This window comes from Culicoides brevitarsis, chromosome 1 (genome assembly GCF_036172545.1).
Source record: "Culicoides brevitarsis isolate CSIRO-B50_1 chromosome 1, AGI_CSIRO_Cbre_v1, whole genome shotgun sequence".
NCBI classification, from domain to species: domain Eukaryota; kingdom Metazoa; phylum Arthropoda; class Insecta; order Diptera; family Ceratopogonidae; genus Culicoides; species Culicoides brevitarsis.
In genome coordinates, this window is record NC_087085.1 from 13,261,285 (window position 1) to 13,282,664 (window position 21,380).

The following is a 21,380-nucleotide window of genomic DNA, read 5'->3' on the forward strand; positions in this document are numbered from 1 at the left end:
TCCAATTGACCGTGAATTTATAAAATAAAAAAAAAAAAATAAATAAAAAAGGAAAAAAAATCTAAGTCATGGATTTATTGATGTCTAGACCTATTAATTTTTGCATTGCATTCCGATTCAATTCCTTTAATTTTTTTGTTAAATTCTAACCAAAATACGTTAAAAACTAAGGCAATGAATATAATGGACATGGATTCACAAAATGTCTCTAAAGAGCTACAACGATATTTCAGAGTTAATTTATTTTACAACATTTTTCCTCATAATCCAGAGAGCGAAGAGCACAGATAAACCGCAATATTACTCGATTTTAAAGCCACAACCACAGATTCACAGTTGAACTCGTATCACGAATCAAGATCAAAAAGTAAAAGTCATTCGAGTGCAATTGAAAGTCTAATCGTATAATGAAATGTGTCCCATTATATTCAATTTAAGAGAAGAAAAATCGAGAGCAACACATGTGAAATTGCATATTGCCGAAGCGAAGAAGAAGAAAATTGTAAGATGCATTGCACACTTTACCATGAAAAATGAGGAGAAAATAAATGATTTTATCAGAAATACTCTCTTTTTATTATTATCATTATTGCAAAATAACTGCAAGAAATAGACCTGAGACTTGCAACATTAAGACACACACAAAAAAAAGAGAAGAGCAAAAGAAAAATATTGAGTTCCTTCTTACGTTTTTTTTTTCACATTTAGAAAATTATATGGTTGTGACTTGATTGTGCCAGTGTCTCTTAATACTATAATAAAATAAAATAAAAATAATTTTTTTTTGCTGCTTGTTCAATCGAATGTTTTTGCAAAATTGTTTCAGAGTCATGCACCATCGAGAGTGTGAACGAACGAATATTTGCTTGGTTCGATGGACCGTTCAAATATGAAATTTTGCGAAAATGCAAAAAACCCGTAGTTGTTTATTGAGAGGATGGCACGATAATACATGCAAAAGGTGCATTTTTCCGATTTAAGGAATTTTTGAATGGCATTAAATTGAAAAATTTAACATGCGTGAAAATATTTGTTCCGGAGAAATTATTTTCTAACAGGTTCATAAAAAGAATGCTCAAGATATGCTTTATTTGAGTTTTTAATATGTTTCTTATTTGAACAAATAAAGAGCAGAGACGTTTTAAAATTATTAAAAATCAAAGGTGCAATTTTTCAGGGTTTCAGAAGATAAAAATTTGAACGAAAATTATTTTTTTAAATATTTTTCGTTAAACAATTTATTTTATTTTATTTAATTTAATTTAAAATAAATTTTTAAAAATAATTTATTAATAAAATAATTTATTTTCAATTTTTTTTTCTTTTATTCTACCTGATTTATTAAAATAAAAAAAAAATAAAATTAGTTATATTTTTATAATTTTATGAAAAATAATAATATAAAAAATTGCTTGAGTTTTTTTTGTGAGGTTTATATTTTTTCAATTTTTTTTTAATAATTGTTAAATAAATAATTAAAATTAAATAAATAAAAATTAAAAAAAATAAATAAAAAAAAAAATAAATTAAATTAATTAAAAATTAACCTTTTCAAGCACACGAAAAATATTTTTTAAATAAAAAAAAATATTATTTTAAATTAAAGATGGTAAATAATTTTTAAAAAATTAAATAAAAGATTTTGATAATTTAAATTTAAATTGAAGCATATTTAGCCTTTTATAATTAAAAAAGTGTTTATTTATTGTGAAAAAATCAAATAATTAATAAATAAATTAATTGATTATGTTTTTTTTAAATTAATTAATTAAAGAAAAATATTATTTTAAATTAACAGATAAAAAAAGATTTTAAATAATTTTTAAAAAATTAAATAAAAGATTTTGATAATTTAAAATTTAATTGAAACATATTTACTATTTAGCCTTTTATAATAATTTATTCGAAAAATAAAAAAAAATCAAGCAACGCCTCTGTTTATACGTATCTCTAACAAAACGTTGAAAGATCATATGATAACTGCTCATCCAATAATAGAGGCTCGTAAAAATTTTGTTACAGATAACTCGTAGCGCAAATATCATAAAAATGTGAAATATATGATTTCAGGGAGGAAGAAAAAAAGCAGCGATAAAAATTTTCTGCATGTGATGATTCTGCAGAGTTTAGCATCAGTATACAATACATTCTTCTTGTGCATTCGGCACACAAAATGCATTCCTTTTGACGTTATAAAACATCGCTAGGTGCAATATTTGTACGTGGTACGTGATTATGCTTGTGCCAGAAGGCACATTTTTTGCCACACATGCACAATAAAATGCCGTTTTTCTTCACGAAGACGTTATCGAATAAATCTGAAATTGCTTTAAAGTTGTCAAGAATGGCATTGTCAGATCTCTATTTTTATTTTTTATCGTTGATCGAAGTTTTTTTCCTCTTTTGATTCATAAATGATACGCTTTTGATTGGGCAGTCATATTTCTAGTAAATCTATTTTGCTTCCAGCTTACATTCGAATGTTTGTTCGTTCTAATGATGCCGTCTGTCAGAAAAAAATAACAAAAAAAATACATGTGAGTACAATCAGACAACTAACATTGCAAAAAAAATAGTATAACAGAAAAATTAATAGTAGAAGAACGCACACACAATTTACTCAACAATTCATTCCGTTCATTCCGCTCTTTCACAGCTTGATTAATTAGAAATACAATAAGATGTGGAAGACACATGTTGGATGTCATTGCTCTCTTTTTCTCTTATTTTTGCAGGATACAAATTGTTTCGCATTATTTTCGAATGACTGATTCAAACACTTGTTTATGTTATTTTTTTTATCCTTTTTTTCCTGTCGTCACAATGACGAACATAATAATTTATGGGAAAACGAAAATTTGTCCTCATTTGTTCTCGCACAATTGAATTAAAAATGTTTCCTTTCCATTACGTTTTTTGGGGGACAGCAATTGAATTAACACTTTCGCCTTTTTTGCTTTCTTTCCGCGTGTGAAACAAAAGCCCAAAACTTGTTACGAAGAATATTAATTGCAAGTCGACTATTTTCGTTGTCTTCATTATTTTGTCTCGAATTAAAGAGGCAATTTATATAAGAAAAGGAGTCAAGTAACATCTGTAGGGAAATATAATAGACGTCCTTGAATCAAAATGTAATTTATAATATAAATCAATGTTGACGCATGCAGAATTTCAGAGACGTGAAAAAGCATTAAAATTTAGTTTAAATGAAAATTAAATTTTAATTAAATTAAAAAGTTATTTTTTTTAGAATTTGTTTTATGCTTTATTTTTAAAATTTGAAAAAAATATTATTAAAAAATATTTTCAAATTCTCTTCAAAACTGACTTTATAAATTTTTAAACTTTAAAAATAATTAAATAATTATTTAATTAATTTATTGTTAAATTAATTTATTATATATTTTTAAAAATAATAATTTTTTAAATTTTATGATTAAACAAAATATTAATTTCAAAGTATTTTTATTTTTTTACCAATTTTTTTAATTAAAATTTGTCCTTTTTTTTAATTTTTTAAATAACTTTTTAATTAAAATTATTAAATTAAAAAATAATAGTCAAAATAAAATAAAATAATAAATAAATTATAATTTTAGAAAAATAAAATTCGACAATAAAATTATTTATATTTAAAAAAATTTCTTAAAAAAAAATTAAAATAAATATGACTGAGTATAAATATTATTATTAAATTTTTTGGATTTTATATTTTTTAAAATATTAAAATTTTAATATAAATATAAAATTAATTAAAAAAATATAAATAATTTAAATATAAAAATTTTATCAAAATTAATATGAAATTAATTAATTTATTTATTTATTTTTTAAATAATTTTTAATATTTAAAGTAAAATATTTAATTTAATAATTATTTTAATTTATAATAATTTTTTAATTCAAAAAATTAATTTTAAATTTATTTTTTTCTTAAAAATTATTTTCCAATATTTTTTTTTTTTTTTTTTTTTTTGATATAAACGTTTATTGACTTTTATCCCAAATTCCTCATAAACACATCCCTGAAAATGATACCTACACTCACATCAGCACAACACACGTGCAAAAGCTAATCAATCAATATCACATAATCATAACAGCACAACAAATACTCAAAACAACGATAAAATTCATCATCTTCATCATCATCTGTTCGACTGCTGCCACTTGTACAACATACCAAACGTTCCAATAAATAATGCTTTTATGCTGTGGAATTTTAGTTGCTTCTGCCATAATTTTCGCATATTTATTGCCGTCGTTATGATCTGCATGCATCGCCTTCGTAAAGAGTCGTAAAATCAGTGGAAATCCATTAATTTCAAAAGTGTACGTTCGTTTGTCGCATCTCCGATGAGCCACATTTAAATTTTCATCAAAAATCTGCGGCAAAAGAAATGAGTCATGTCAAAAATAAATTTCCTCTGTTTTTTATTTTACGAGTCTCAGATTTGGAGATAATGATGTGTTAATGGCGTACATTTTTATGTGTGGTTTTGTGATTTATCGTTAATGTTGCTCATGATGTGTGGATTATTTTACGAGTTTATGACGCGAACCAATCTAATACATTTTTGAAGCGAGAAAATTTCAAAGAGACACGCAAAAAAAAGTCACATTCGCATCGTAAAAGTTTTGTGTGATGAAGCGTAAACGCATTTTTTACGTCTCTAACCATTCTTCGACAATTGTTTGCGAGTTTTTTTTTTTCGGTGACAAATGGGAGATAATATTGATTCATTATCGACTGCCGAAAATGAAACCCTTGCTGGACACAAAAGGATTGCATTATCAAAATAACGGTAGTCGGTCAATGGTCAGTCGATCTGTCCTTTTATTCAATGACCAAAAAAAAAGGAAAAAAATTGAATGTGGAAAAGTCGTAACGATATGTCTTTTTGAATAAATGTGTGATAAAGTTTGTCTTGCTTTTATTATCTCTTTTTCCGATTTTATTTCATGTGAGAGGATTTTTTATGTCGTTTTCATGTATTTCCTATTTGATGTAATTCTCATGTTAAAGTTCACTTGAGCGCTTTTTTTTAGGTTATTGACCCACTTTTCAATTCTTTTCTTGAAAAAAATGACAAAAAAACAGGAAAAAAAAAAGAAAATGGACCAAGATATCCCCTTTAGGCATCGATTTGTCGAGTGATAGACAAACATGGCACGTATAATTTTTTATGTTATTATTATTATATCTGTGACTGTGTGGAATTGAATCAAACAACTAATCTATTTGGATGATGTTATCTACTTCTGCGTTCCTCGAACAATACAAACTTACTACTACTGTCATTATTATTTCATTATGTTGTTCGATTATATAGATTATTTTCATCGCAAATAGCTGCCGTCTCATTTTTATTTTATTTTTACATCAAGTAGTAAAAGTTGTAGTAACAACGGAGCACGTCGTTTGAACACAAAAACACAATAAAAAGTACCTCAAGACATCGGATCATCGCGTCGTCGGAACTGAAACAAATGACAAAGTTGTTTATTTGCGAATTTATCGCACGGCGGAAATTATAGCATGAAATAAATGGCATGTCGATGTTGCAAACAGAATTAAGTAATTTATAACAAGAGTCAGAGATGAAAGTGAGAAATCGCTGAGGGAAAACAGACGAAAATGCAATTTAATCGGATGTGAGACATTTGCAACAGATGACTTGCTTTGCTTTGAACTGGAAATGCGGAATTTTTCCATTATTTTCAATATCAAGGTCGGAATTCTGTTTTTTTTTAAATTTAATTTTCTTGATTAGTTCCATGAAATTAAATATTAATTAAAATTAAAATTAATTTAATTAAAATGAAAAATCTGTAAAAATAAAAATAAAAAATTAATTTAAAAACATTAAAAAAATCTGTTTATTTTTAGATATTTAACCAACATTTAGGTTTATTCTGAAATAAAATTAAAAAATTATTAAAATTAAAAAAAAAAATAAAATATCTGAAAAAAAAATATTAAAAATTAATTAAATTTGAATTTTAACATCAATTAAGATTTTTTGATTTTTATTTAGAACAATTTAAATTTAAAAATTCAAAAATTTTTTCTTAATTGATCAAAATTGTTCCAAAATATTAAAAATTAGTTATTAAAAATTTAATAAAAAAATTTTAAAATATTATAAAAAATAAAATATTTATAATAAAAATATTAATATATAAAAAAATAAAAAAAACTGAACACCTTTAGTAATTAAATTATATTATGTTAAAATAATATTCGTAAAATTAATGTAATAATAACATTACCCCATAAACTTTTTTTTAGAAGAAAAAAAATCATTTTTTTTTTTACAAAATTTGATTTATTTACTTTAACATGTTAAACCTAATTTCTTAAATATTACATAAAAAAATATTTTAAAGGTATTTTTTCCCTCAGAGACATTATTAAGGACGGACATGATCCGTTGCGTAATAAAAAATATTGTTATCCCCTTTTTTCATCATTTAATTATTTAAATTTACATTTTTTTAAAAGTATTTTTTTTCCTTACATTTATCACATTGACATAACCTGTCCTTATTAATTTTCTTTAGAAATATTTTTCTTGCATGAATTCACGCCCATTCCATCCACGTGGCATGGCAGGGTGCGAATAGTCCTTAACCTAAACATTAATAACGTTTGAAACGAGAAGTGGAGAAGTGTACCGTGTATGAATTAATGTCGGTCATTATAATTAATAAAAATATAATGTTGAAAAATAAAAAGTTTTTTTGTTGTTGTTGTTCTGATGATGAAGAAGAAAGATGGAGTAGACGAAGAAAATACAATTAATAAATACGGTATAATAAAACCTCATCTCTCTCCATCGTTCTTCGGTCGTATAAATAAAAAAAAAATATATAAAATTGCGAAAAAATCGTTTCGAAACCCACAGAAGGAAGGAAATTCTCTATTCTACTTTGCCAGTTTTGTTGTAAATCGTAACGCATCGTTTTTCCTCGGGATCCATGTCTTTGTCGTCCCATCCCCACACCAAGTCTGTCGATTCCTCGTGATACTTGTTTACAAACTCAATTAATTTTGCTTGCAGTTCTTGTTTCTTCATTTCCTTGCTAATTGGATGCGATCCGTCGCCGGTACGCAAGACACGTTTGCGAATCATTTCCTCGGACACCGTCTTCAAGTCGTACGCCTGCCCAATTGCCGCAAAGAAGTCAATAAAGCCATTCGTAAAGTTGACAGTATAATTGACCAGTTCGGATGTCTTGTAGTCCCACGGGAAGACATGATGGTAGTTGTGCCATCCTTCGCCGAAGCACAAGAAACCGAGAATTGTCGTGTTGGTGGGACTGATGGTTCTGCAAAGCGGCGGAAAAGTAATTAAAAATTTATAATTTTTGCACGTGCGGCGATTAAAATAATAACTTACTTGTCGTATGGTCTCCATCCCCACATGTGCGCAGCGGAATTGAGCAACCACGTAATATTGACAGCGAGAGCCCATCTCGTGATCGTGCAATGCCATGCAATGGAGAAAGACTCGCCAAATCCGAAATACAACAACGCCATTGGTCCGAAGAACGACACTAAAGGCATGAACCAACCAAAGTTTCTGCGAAAAAAAAATAAATAAAGTTAAATCTCATCGCAACAGAGGACAAGACAGAGACAAATACAATCAAAAATTCATTTTGAACAATCAACTTCTGTCAAAAAAACACAAATTCAAGGGAATATTTACCTTTTTTGCCACATCACAATTGGATCGGCTTCCAAATCGCTCATGTCTATTGTTTTACCCTTGGCTTTGACATCGGGATGTTTTTTCATCATTAACCAACCGACGTGGGAGAACACAAAACCACGCTTTGAGTTGTGTGGGTCGGCATTTGTATCGGTATATTTGTGGTGAACACGATGATCTCTTGCCCATTCGTGAATGCAATTCTGGAAAGCGAGTGTTTGCAAAATCATTAAAAACACACGTAGCGGTGCCTTTGCTTTGTATGCCTTGTGGGCCCATAATCTGTGAGCACCTGCGGTAATTCCGAAAGCACTTGCGAAACCGGATCCCCATACTAAAAAAATAAAATTAAATAATAATTATATGTAATAAAAATTTAATAATTAAAAAAAAAAGTATTACCTATAAAAATTTTAAAAAATAAGAAAATTAAATTAAATACCTAAATTAGTTTTTTAAAAAAAAAAATATAAAAATGAATTTAATTGAAAAATTTTTAATAAATTAATTAAATTATTTTTTTTATTAAACTAATCAAATAATTTTTTTAAATTAAATTAAAAATACAAATAAAATAAAATTTAATTAATTTTTATATTAAAAAATAAAAAATTTAATCTGTAATAATATTTTTGTTGTTTTATTTAATTAAATAATTTAAAAAAATTTAAAAACATTTTATTTATTTAAAAAAATTAATATCATAAAAATACCTAATATAATTTATTTTTAAAAAAAATTCAATAATTTTATAAAATTAATAAAAGAAAATTTTATGTTAAAATTTTAAAAAAAAATTTAAAAATTAAAAATTTTAAAATTAAAAATTAAATTTAAATTTTTTAAATTAAATTATATTTGCCCCCCCATCGGATAAAATAAAATTCGGACAAAACTATTAATTATTTATATAATTTAAAAATAAAAATAAAAATTTATTTAATTAAAATAATTTAAATTAAAAAATTTTAAAATTTAATTAATAAATTTAAAAATTTTAATAATTAATAATTTAATTAAATTAAAAAATTTTTTCAAATTAAAATTAAATTAATTTAAATCAATTTAAAATTTAAAAATTTTAATTTTTTAAAAATATTTTTTAAAATTAATTTTTTTAATAAAATTTTTTTTAAATTATTAAAATTTTTGAAAATTCATTTAAATAAATCTAACTTGAATTAATTTAAAAATATAAATTAAAAAAAAAATATTTTTTTACAAAATTTAATTTAAAAATATTAATTTCTTAATTTTGTCAAAAAAAAAATAAATTAAAAAACTTACAGAAAAAGAAACTGGGCCAAGACGTAAACTTAAGTAAGTAAAAACCATAAACGAGGCAGAAATAGGAATAGGAAATAATGATGATATTTCGCCAGCAAAGATCCTGCTCGAAATATCTGTTTGATTTCTTTTGGCTTTTGTCGCTGCTGCTATTATTGTTGACCTCTTCAGCTGGCTTCAGCTTCTGGGCAGAAGAAAGATTTTCCTTTACAAGTAGTGGTTCCGAACCTATTATTTCGGGTTTCAGTACGACATCTGTTATATTTGGAGCCATTTTTATCTGAAAAACGAAGAGAAAGTAAAACAACAATGTCAATAAATAAATCATTAATTATCATTTTGTGTATACATGTCACGCCATGTCACTCGAGGACACAAATATCTTTTCATCAAACATCATTAATACTCATTTTTTGTTCGTTCTCCGACTTTATTAATGAACCTTGTTCCAAATATTTTCATAGATTTTAAATTTAATCGATCATGATACCCAGAAATTAATTGAAAACTTTAATCTGTCGTCACTGTAAATTGAATTATTGCTGTTTCTGGTCAGATAACGTAATAATTTATCGTGTCTTATCAGAATTTGTTACAATTAATTAACATCTCAAAGTGAAATTTATTTCCTTGGGACACTTAAACTATTCGACAAGTGAGAATGGATAAACAAACGATTTATTTTCAAAGACTGTAATTTAATTTACGACTCTAACAAAAATAAATCATTGTGTAAGTGTTTAAACAAAACTAACAAAATTTATTTGAGAAGTGCAAACACTCAAGATGCATTGACCTCTATTATTTGTCCGGACACCAAAACGATGTTATGGAAAAAAACCAAAAAAATTTAACAAGCTGGCGACAAAGTTATTCAAATTCAATATTTATGTAACCGGACTTTTTATCGCTGAGCTGAGAAAAAAAAATGTAAATTTGAATTCTAAATTTTTGCAAATTTGTCGTTTTATCAGATATCGGTAAAAATTTATGTTTAGATTTTTTTTCTAGTTTAGAAAAATTTTTTTTTTTAATATTAATTCGTTCTATTTAGACACCTGTGATATTTCCATCGCCACATGGTTACCTTTTTAAGGTTTTTAATGGTTTGTTCAGTTATTTGGCCTAAACTGCTTTAATTTTAATAATTATCATCACATTATTATGCAAAGTATTCATGCGAGAAGACACAAAATATCTAACGCGAGATGTCACCGAAGGTAAATGTGCTAATACCGAAAACACAACACAACCGATCTAATTATTACGCGACGTTACCTTCGTGGTAGAGATAAATGACTCAACCATCAATTATTACGTGACAAGTGTGAAAAAGGCGCAAATCATCAATACACAATTGACTAATATTTGGTATGTGGATGCCGCACATGTCGATATGTCATTATCGTCATACACAAAAAGCAATTAATTATGCCATAAAGAGTTCAAAGGCTCCCATTTTCACGATGTAAATTTAATGTAAATGAACTAATTAATTTTCTATTTAGCGTTCGCTTTGCACGGGGATAGGTACAGGCAAATTGATATTCGACAATTTTAGTGAAACACACCTCGTTATTGGTGTTTGTTAACCAAAAATGTTTGTTTGCAAATATTTGTAATGGAATGATCTTTTGAGCTGCGTTCGAGGAATTGTCTTGGTTTGAGAAAAGTGTGAAATTCCTTGTAACAAAAATATTTTTCTAACAAATTTTTTAACACTTCGAAGAAAAAATGATTTAAATTCGTAAAATTCCTCATTCAAAGCCAAAAAAAATTTTTTTTTCACATAAGATTTTAATTTTTTTTTTAAAATAAGAAAAAAAACTTAAAAGACTTAAACTTAAATCTGAATATATAATTTTAAATTTAAATTAAAGTTTAAGAAAAATTCAAATTAAAATTCTTAAAATTAATTCAAAATTCTAATTTTAATATTCTTTATTTTTTAACCAATTTTATGAAAAAAAATTATTTATTATTGTTTTTATATTTTTAATTTATTTATTTAAATTTTACTGAAGTCAATTTAAAATTAAAATTAAATAAAATTATTTTTTATCTTTGACTTAAAAAGGTTCACGGCCAAAAAAGCGTAAAAATAAAATTTTGTATAATTTTATATAAAAATATGTCAAAACATAAAAACTAAAACGTAAAAAGTAAAAAGAAAAAAAAAATAAAATATTCTATTGAAAATCCTTGAACCCAATTCTAAAATCTTAATTTATTGCCATAAATCGTCTAATATTTTTTTTTTAATTCTAATTTTTTTTTTTCAAATTTTTTTTTATTAAAAAATTTTATATTTTGTTATGAAAACAATTGATTTTTTTTATGTTTGAGCTAAAATTTACAGCTCTTTCTATAAAAAATGTAATAAAAAGCTTTAAAAAAATTTTTAAAGCCTGTTTTTTAAAAAAGCACGTAGAAATATAAACTTTGGTCACTTTTCTGTATTAATTAGCATTTAGCGGAACAAAGTCTTTTTTTATTGATGTCTGTTGATGTCTAAGCTTAATTGACCAGACAATTTCGAACATCATCTGCATTGCTAATTCCTCTGACAACCTATATTTTTTCTAAGCTTTTACCGGTTTTTTCGACTTTTTTGATATTTTCGGCAAAAAAAAATTATAAAACGATATTATCAAACAATATTTTTGTGCGAAAATGTGGAACAAGAGTTTAAATTTTGCATAAATATCATTCACAAATAAATTAATATCTACCAAAAATATTTTTGTGCGAAAATGGTAGTTGGTGTTGTGTAATGTAAATGCACTGATAATATTGACAAACAATGAATTCCCTTTTATTTTTCGGTCGGTTTTGTTGTTGTTACATAATTCCGTGCGATTTAATGCACTTTTTGTACTGCAAAACCGAGAGATTTGAATGCAAGCCACAAGCTGGTTGTGGGGATTATTGAACTGTTATGGTTTATTTACAATGGCGGAATCGTTTATCTCTCTTTTTTGTTTGGTTTTTTTGGAAAGTGATGACAACCGCGACGAGTTTGTATTTTGGCGCTCCAAATATATTTGAAATAAATTTACATAAATAAAATCCGAAACTGGAATAGATTTACAAATGTAAACTTGATTGGTTTTCTGTTACATGACTATTATAATTTTTATTTTATGTAAAAAAAAAGATATTTTCAGGGGCAAAATAACTTTGTAAAATTTTATTACGAAATATTGAATTTTTATGAATAATAAACATAATAAAAAAATTAGTGAATATCTTTTACAATAAAATTAATTTGAAATTATATCATTATAGTTTGTAATTCGATGAGAGAAAAAAAAAATAAAAAAAAAATCATAACTTCTACGATAAAAAAAATTTAAATATTGAAATAAAATTATTATTTTAAACTTTATATAAATATTTTTTTCTCATTTAAATAAAATTAAAAAAAAATAATTTTAAAGAATAAAATTTATCTCATAAACGAATTTAAAATATTATTATCGGATGAAAATTATTTCGCAAATGAAATTTAATATTTGTTCCATGGTTTATTTGATTTTTAATATTCCAATTGTAAATAATATTAAATTATTTTTTTTATTAATAATTTTATTTTTTTAAACAGTTCATTTTTTTTATTTTTTTTTAAACTTACATTATTGATTTTATTTTCACTATTTTATTATTTTTTTTATTAATTTTTATTTTGTTTAGTTTTTTTGCAAACTTTTTCCTTTTTTTATTTTCTTTAATAATTTTTTTTTCTTTTTATATTTTTCACTTAAACTTTTTGCAACAAATTTTTTGTTTTCAAAAAAAAAAAACAATTTTTTTCTCACAAGAGACACGTCTGACCGCCGCAAGCGGACCTGAGACTATGAGCAAATTTCAGTAATGTATCCTGCTTAAAACGAAGCATTCATTATCATTTCTATACAGCAATCCTTTTTCTCGCTCTGATCTTCTTTTGCCTTTGAAACAACCTGATTTTTACCACAAAATTTAAAATTTCTGTGGTAAACGCACGCATCGTGCTCGTCTATAGTATACATACCTCGCATCGTATTATCACGAAAAATTTAAATAATTCCACGCGAGATGAGAACGCGTACGCGACGCGGCATGAAATATTGATTCACGCGTGTGTGTGTGTGTGTGTGTGTCGATGGCAACATCGCACAGCAACGCTGAGAAATTAAAAGACACAAAAAGAAGTTCACAATATTTGGTAATATCACAGCTGTATTTTGTAGCACGAACCTGTTTTTTATGTTTTGTATCTTTTTTTTTTGCAAAGCATGGATGGATGGCACTACCACGTGGTCGTTTGCCCTTTCGTGAACACAAAATTTCACATATGTAACAAGTTTTTTTTTGTGTTACGACGCGACTTGATCAATGCTCACACGTTTGTCTCCAAGGGTTATGATAGCCATGAATTCATGGAAATTAGCCCCTCTTGTAACTTAATTGTTTACATTTGTGTGACACATTGCGACAAACTTGTTTTACGAACAATAATAAACAAAAATACCTTCTCCCTTCGACTCACGTGCTCCTTTGTTGGTTAATGTTGCAGGAGTGAAAGGGCTTAAGAGATCAACAGTACAATTGGCAGTGACACTCGAAAACTTTCAAAAAAACAGAATTGTGTGACGCAAACAGAGTCAAGTAAATAAAACCGTTAACCCATTTTTTAATTGCAGAGCTAGTTCATTAAATTAAATTTATGATAATCCTTGGGCATGAGTATTTTTCTAGACCTCAATTAAGGTTCGATTCTATGAGAAGGCTGAAGAAATCTTCAAAAAAACAAATAAAAACTTTTGCTTTCGTTTATGAAAAATATGTAGTCATATAATATCGAAAATACACCAGACGTGTTCACATAATGTCGTGCATGTATAAATAAAGTTTGTTTACAAAAATATATAAAGTTCATAAATTTAATGGTACGAGCAACATAAGTGTTTTTTGCGTGACTTTATATAATTTTTCAATTTTTGATAATTTTTTCTATTTTTTTTAAATTATTTTTTTAGTTAAAAAAAAATAAAAATTAATTTTGACAGAAAAATAATGATAAAAGATTTAATTTAATTAATTTTTCAAACAAAGTACGAGTATCAATTTTTATATTTAGAGTATTAATTAAAATATTAATTAAATTAATTAATTTAAATTAATATTAAAATTAATTATTAAATTTATATTAAATATTATTTATTCAATATTAATTTTAATATTAATTTTTCAAAAATTATTAAACATAAATACTTAAATTATAAAAAATATTTTTTTCAATTAAATTTAATTATTTCTGCAATTAAATATTTTTTTACAAAAAATCTAAAAACATATTTTATTTAATTCGAAAAAAAATCTTTAAAAGTCAATCTTTAATTAAATTTTATTTTTAATTTAAAAATTAATTATTTATTAATTAAATTATGAATTTATAAAAACAAAATAAAATTTCTTTTTAAAAATTTAAAATTTTTAATAATCAAATGCATTTTATATTTATTAAAAGGAAAAAAAATATATTTTTTTTTTAATTTTTCATATATTTTTTTAAAAATTTATCAGAAAATTCTATTATGAAACATTTTAATAATAATATTTAACATTTTAAAATTATTTTTTTCTAAAAGTTTTAAGTTTTTTAATAAAAAATAAATAAAACAAAGTCTTTTTATCAACTAAAAGACTATATAACATCCGAAATTTCACTTTTCTTTAAAAAAAATTCACTAAAAAACTAAAAAAAAAAATATATCAACCGGTATTATAGAGACGCAACCCACAATGCAGCATCTTCACGATACCAATATTGACATAAACCGTCTTTTGTTCCAATATTAAAACAAAAAATTACAAAATTTAAACATGTAGCATATTGAAGGTCGAACGTCGTCTTTATGATATGATTAAAAAAAGAGTCTATTTCACAACGAAAGTCTTTCTGTATAATATAGGCGAAGATGCTCATTGTCATAATTACATAATTACGCGATGTTATGTTTAAATATTGATTCTTCGATAAAAAATATGCTGCACAAAAGAGACAACTTGTTTTTACTTTTTTTATATGGTGCAGTTTGAATGTCGCGCCAAAAGTAAAAAAAAATCGAATAATTGCATCAGGAATAAAATTATATAAGGCAACAGACAACAGTGTTGCTGCCAGGAAAACGAAATGTAGTCTGAAATTTTTCGAGTTAATTTGCAAGCAGAAGCAACTTTTTATAACGTTTTAAGACCTTTCTCGTAAATTAAGTCAATATTGTCTCTCACCTTGTTGTTAAACACAGCAAATAATTATCGATGTGGCATAATTGTTGCCACTACTGGCACATTGAACTCGGAGAAAATCGTGCGCACTTGCAGTTTATTATTAAATAATTTTATGCGAATTATAAATAAATTACTTCTTTCGCTACGTCTTCAGTTTAATGATCGCTAAATATATGTCACCTTATAAAAATTGAACCTTCAACATTTTTTTTCTTCTTTTTAACTTTAATTTCATAGGAAACGATTTGTTAATTATTTACTTATCACGTAGCTATAAAATTTAGATAACATCAAGGTGTTATATTTTTTTATGGATTTTTTTTTCGAAAAAAAAATTCCACAGACTGAAGGATTTACTTTTAATCTACAAAATAAATTACTTTGAGCTATTTGTGAAAAAATTCGTAGAAAAGAAAAATTGTTTCATGTCGCCCTGTGGTCCCGCTTTCTAAGAAATTTTACGTTCATTCGAGTTTTAATAGGCACAAAAAAAAAAGAAATTTTAAAACTGTTTTTTTTTTATTATTATTCACTTTTAACTGGTTTTGTGAGCTTTTTTTGTTAGTTCATTCACACTTCGAAAAAATTGTTTCATTTTTTTATCTCCTTCAACTTACATCCAAGCGGTCATTGTCGTTTTAGAAGTTTATGGGCTACGTGGTTTGTTCCATGTTTACATTGTAAAAAATTTGTGTCTCGCAATCGCAAAATTTTGTATTTTATTATGATTTTTTTTCCAAAGTTTTGAAAAATAATTTTATAACAAGAAATACTTTTTCAATCTTTTTTTCTTAAATTTTAAAAAGTAAAAATAATTTTTTCGATTATTTTTTTTATTTTTTTGATTGAAAATACTTAGAAGATAAAAAATCATTTAACATAATGCTTTATTTCGGTAAAAAAAAATGCAAAAAAAAATTTTCTGATATTTATTTAAATTTTTAGTCATTTTTCATTTTATCAAAATTAAGAAAAATCAATTTTCAACTAAGAATTTTTCAATTAATTTTTTCATTTATTAAAATTTATTAATTTTTTAAAAATAATTAATTAAATAATTAAAGCTAAATAATTAACTATTTTGCAGAATCAAAGACTTATTAAACAAAAATTACTCAAAAAATTAAAGTTTTCAACAAATTTTTATTATTTTAACAATTTTTGTTTTCAGTCAAAAAATTTTTAAAAAAAATATCGAAAAAAAATTTTTCTCCATCATTTTACAAAATTTTAAATTTTTTTCATGGCATCTTGCAAATATTTCGCGAGCCATAATTTTTTTACAGTTACATGCATTCAGGACGCACGTGTTATGTTCAGTTTCTTTCGTGTGTAAGCTATAATAATGTCACCTCATGAGAACGAAGATGACCAGAAAAAAAAGTTAAAAAAATCTATATATCAACATGCCATGTGTCTCAAATTATATCCGAGTCATTTGCATAATTAAATCGTTAAATAAAGAGCGTTGGAGAAGACATTAGGCGTAAATTGTGATTTGACTAATCAGCTTGAAAAAAGGGCTTTGTTTGGCTTTTTCAAAGACGAAAAAGACGACGACGTGACAACTGACATTGTCCTACTTTTTTGAAGCAACATCATCGTAAAAATATGTGCTATGCATTGACATTGCCCTACGTCAAAACTTGTTTATTTAAATAATATTTGAAAAAACTTTGAGTGCAATTTGAATTAAAAATGCGTTTCGTATGTAATCTGTTGAAACAACGAATTCCCCATATACTAATGTTTACTTTTCATTTAATCTTTGCAGTTAAAATCATCACAAAAATGAACGAAGACACGCTGGATAGTTACTGGAATGACACGACGACGTCGCAATATGACAATTTCACGGATTTCCTCCTTCACAACGACACAATGTGTCCGCCGATCGAGATGCCCATGTCGAATATCATTTCGATAATTTTGTATGCGATCGTCTGTATCATCGGCGTCATGGGCAACACACTCGTTATTTATGTGGTGCTGCGTTTTAGTAATATGCAGACCGTTACCAACATGTACATCTTGAATCTGGCGATTGCAGACGAATGTTACCTCATTGGCATCCCTTTTCTTATCACGACGATGCATTATCAGCACTGGGCTTTCGGCAGCACGATGTGTAAGGCGTACATGGTATCAACTTCTATCACGCAATTCACATCGTCGATATTTCTCTTTATCATGTCCGCAGACAGATATATTGGTGAGTAAAAAGTTTTTTTTTTGTTTGCCGGAAATTTGTCTATAATTTACCCAAAAACGTGTCTCAACTTAAGTTTTTTTTTTCGTTAGTTACTTAAGAGACAAAAGTTTCAATGCACATAAATTTACTGATAAGAAACGCGCGTGTGTCTGCATAATAGTTTTGGATTATTATAAAACATGAAAAAAAAAACTACTAAAGGAGATATCAATTTGTGAAAATTATTCAAATTCCTCCTTGATAAATGTCACTTGAATGATGAACAGCTGTCTCATTTTTTTCCGGCATTCACTATCTTTTTTTTTATATCCATTTTTTATATTTTTTTTGTTTTGCAATTTTTTTTTTTTTTTTTTTGAATATTTAAACAAAAAAAAAAACTTTATCAAAAATCCATTAATGAAAAATTTGACTATAAATTTATCAAAACTAACACTTTCCATTTTTTTTCAACATTTTTGCGAAATTTAGAATTTTATTTGTTTTTGAATAATCAATGAAATTTATCACCCTCGTTTAAAGAATCACAAAGACGTCAAATTTATACAGAATTAAAAAAAATGTTATAAAAAAATTAAGAAAATTTAAATAAGACTCACATGTTAAAAAAAAAATATTTAAAATTTATTGCACTTAACCGGTCTACGAATAAAGCTCAAATGCGAACGCATCACCTTCTAGACCGGTACAATATTTGTTTTTGCTGATGACACAAAAAATTCGCAAAACAGTAAAAAGTTGTTTATCAAACATTTTTTTTTTCGGTGAAAAAAAAAATTACGATAAAAATTTAATTAAAACAAACATTTGTTTTACCTTTGCAATAACAAGACAACCAAAAAAACTGTCGAAAGAAAAATTTCACTTTTTTTTTATTTAATTATATTTTTTTTTTGTCTAAATCACTTTTGTAAAATGAGAAAAAAATTGACGTGACAGCACCTTTTTATAACTATGCGCGGCGACATCTTCTGTGAGGCGTATCGGAGTCTGCAGCAATAACTCTACAACATTTATTAATTACTAAAAAAAATTAATTAAAATGACCTTGAAATTTTCGTGACAAAAATTACTCGTGCATTACATTCGTCTCACATAAGTCTCGTGAAAACATCAGATTAATCTCGTCATTTCTTCCGTCGTTTTTATGCGATAAACATGTATGCACTTGACTGATTTTTGTTTAAAAAATGTATAAAAATTAATTTTATTGTTACACGTGCGAATTTTTGCGAATGTGACACTTGATGCCTAATTGATTTTTTTTTTGTACATTTCTTGAAGATAAAATCTGTACAGGAATAGGAAGAGACAAAAATGCAAAAAATTTCCTCAACCAGTTCATTAACATCTTTTTTTTACAATCTTGCGTTTTGCAGTTTATTGTTAGGCCATTTCAAGTAAAACACAATAATTTTTAATAAAATTAAATAAAAAAATTAAAAAGAATAAATTTAAAAAATTTTTAAAAAATATAGAGAAAAATTTTTAAAAATGGAAAAAAAAAATTTAAACATTTTTTTTAAATTAAATAATATAATTAATTAAATAATAAAAAATTTCATAATTAATATATTAAAAATGGTAAATTAACAAAATATGTACAAAAATAAAAAAAAATCAAAATTAAAAATAAAAAATAATAAATTTAAATTTTAAATAAGATTTAATTTAAATTTATTTAACTAAATATATTTTTATTTAATCTTTATATATTTAGGTAATTTATTTTTTTATCTTAATTTTTTCGTAAATTTGAAATTTTAAACATTTTTATTTTATTTTATCTCATTCGTTTTTTTTTAATTCTGATATCGGGCATCTTTCAAAATTATTAAGTTTCATTTGCATTCGCCTTAATGCAAATTGTTCAAATAAATCAACGATAAGCAAAAAATTTACTTTTATATAATTTGCTTTTCGAAAAAGGGGAATAACCAGCTCATCTTTCATTGTTATAATAAAAAATGGAGCGTGGCACGTGCATGAAAAATAATTTTCTATGACTTCAATTCCGTTATCTGCGTTAGAAGCCTCAAATTTCTTGATAAATTACATTGAAATCTAACAAAATTCCTTTCCTCTCGTTACAGCGATTTGTCATCATGTTTCGTCGCCCAAATACCGCACACCGCTAGTGTCTCGCATCGTCTCCGCCATCGCCTGGATCGCATCTGTGATAATAATGTCACCAATTATTGTCTTTTCCGACACAATGACGAATGTGCAGGGCGATCGTGCCTCGTGTCGCATCGTTTGGCCCGCCGAACACGAAGCATCCAGTAGTTTTTACTTCACCATCTACTCCTTCGTGCTGGGATTCGCGCTTCCATTGTGCTTCATTGCGACCTTTTACTTCCTCGTGATACGAAAGTTGCGCAAAGTCTCGAAAAAGACGCAAAACTCGCACTCGAAGAACAAGAAAAAGTCGCATCGCAAGGTAACGAAACTCGTGTTGACCGTCATTACGGTGTACATTTTGTGCTGGCTCCCGTACTGGGTGTCACAAGTCGCTCTTATCACGTCCGAGCCCAAAGACTGTAATACGCGCCTTGAAATTACGCTTTTTTTGCTCGTCGGATGCTTGGGGTACGTCAACTCGGCGATAAATCCCATCTTGTACGCCTACCTGAGTGATAATTTTAAAAAAAGCTTCATGAAAGCGTGTACTTGCGCGAAAACGAAGGACATCAATGCCCAACTTAGGTTAGAGAATAGTGTTATGCCGCGCAAATCGCGCAATCGAACCAACTCCGAGACACCCGTGACACTGACAACTACGACAAATATCACGTCAAAGTCGAACCGGCTGATAATTGAGCCACTCACGATGGTAAATACAACAACAACAACTGGCATATCGGACAACAACTCGTCTCTGCACCCCAGTCCCAATCCAATTTTGAAGAGCGCGAACCACTTTCGGGGCAACAATACGAACGGCAGCAGCAACAACAACGACAAAGTCGCGTTCGAAGGTGATTTGGTTCAAATTAATTAATTTAAGGAAGAATAGAGATAAATTTAACATTTAACGAGGGAAATCAATAAAGTTGTAACGGAATATTTTACGCGCGAACCCTTGAAGTCAACGACGATTTTTGTGATGATAGTATTAAACGAATCTATTTCGCGTCTTTGAATGAGCGGTTATGTTAAATTTATTCATGCCCAAAAAAAGAAAAAAAAAATCAAAAGTATTTCAGAATGACGGTACATTCTGGTTTTCCATTAAAACTTAACCTTAACATTGAAAAAGCGATCACGAAAAAATGTGATGCTTGCGAATTTATTGGCTTACTTAATTTTTTTTTTTATTTTACTATCAAAACCAGTTTTTCGAGTTGTGCCATCTATTTAACATAATCAGTCACGTATCACACAGGCACCAGCTGACCGCACCATTTAAGGTTAAAAAATATCAAATTTTGATTAGAATTTCATTAGAATCCACTATTAATATTCAATTAATGTTACCGCAAATCCACACGTGCGAATAATGAGCGAAATCTCCACAACTACAAGTTTCGCTGAACTTTGACTCATTTATTTATCAAAACACGAAGATGAGAAATTCAATGTTTCCAGCGAAAAATGCATTTCTGTGTTAAGCTGCTGACGTCGGAAGAACATGAATTAGTTTTGTTATACATTGAGCGCATATTTTGAGCATAAAATAACCATAATAATGACGATAACTGCGCCACAAACCATAAATAAATTTGTTTTTGTGCACGCAAAATAAAATAACGCAGAAAATATGCTGCAAATTGCTGCAACACAAGGGCATGCTTCCTCTAAAATTTATTTCCAATAAATAATTATATAGGAAAATGGGATTTATAATTTGTGGTTTGCGCGGTAGTAAACCGAATTACTCTACGTTT

The 21,380-nt window shown here is 26.5% G+C and overlaps 2 protein-coding genes across 2 annotated transcripts; one reads left to right on the plus strand and one right to left on the minus strand.

The window, feature by feature from the left end:
- Positions 1 to 6,465: 6,465 nt before the first annotated feature.
- On the minus strand, positions 6,466 to 9,279 carry LOC134837300 (acyl-CoA Delta-9 desaturase-like). The gene is made up of 4 exons (XM_063852669.1): positions 9,006 to 9,279; positions 7,716 to 8,052; positions 7,404 to 7,586; positions 6,466 to 7,332 (listed from the first exon to the last, which is right to left on the minus strand). The coding sequence occupies exons 1-4, from the start codon at positions 9,277 to 9,279 to the stop codon at positions 6,924 to 6,926; spliced, it is 1,203 nt and encodes a 400-aa protein (XP_063708739.1). The 3' UTR covers positions 6,466 to 6,923.
- Positions 9,280 to 17,186: 7,907 nt separating this feature from the next.
- On the plus strand, positions 17,187 to 20,716 carry LOC134828414 (somatostatin receptor type 2-like). The gene is made up of 2 exons (XM_063841396.1): positions 17,187 to 17,493; positions 19,587 to 20,716. The coding sequence occupies exons 1-2, from the start codon at positions 17,187 to 17,189 to the stop codon at positions 20,492 to 20,494; spliced, it is 1,215 nt and encodes a 404-aa protein (XP_063697466.1). The 3' UTR covers positions 20,495 to 20,716.
- The last annotated feature ends 664 nt before the right edge of the window (positions 20,717 to 21,380 follow it).

Bases quoted from the DNA above. Each gene is read 5' to 3' on its own strand.
- LOC134828414 (XM_063841396.1), top strand. From the start codon at position 17,187: ATGTCGAATATCATTTCGATAATTTTGTATGCGATCGTCTGTATCATC. The intron at 17,494-19,586 runs GTGAGTAAAAAG...CTCTCGTTACAG, and splicing joins GTCCGCAGACAGATATATTG to CGATTTGTCATCATGTTTCG.
- LOC134837300 (XM_063852669.1), bottom strand. From the start codon at position 9,279: ATGGCTCCAAATATAACAGATGTCGTACTGAAACCCGAAATAATAGGT. The intron at 8,053-9,005 runs GTAAGTTTTTTA...TTATTTTTTTAG, and splicing joins TTGGCCCAGTTTCTTTTTCT to TATGGGGATCCGGTTTCGCA. The intron at 7,587-7,715 runs GTAAATATTCCC...TTTTTTTCGCAG, and splicing joins ATTGTGATGTGGCAAAAAAG to AAACTTTGGTTGGTTCATGC.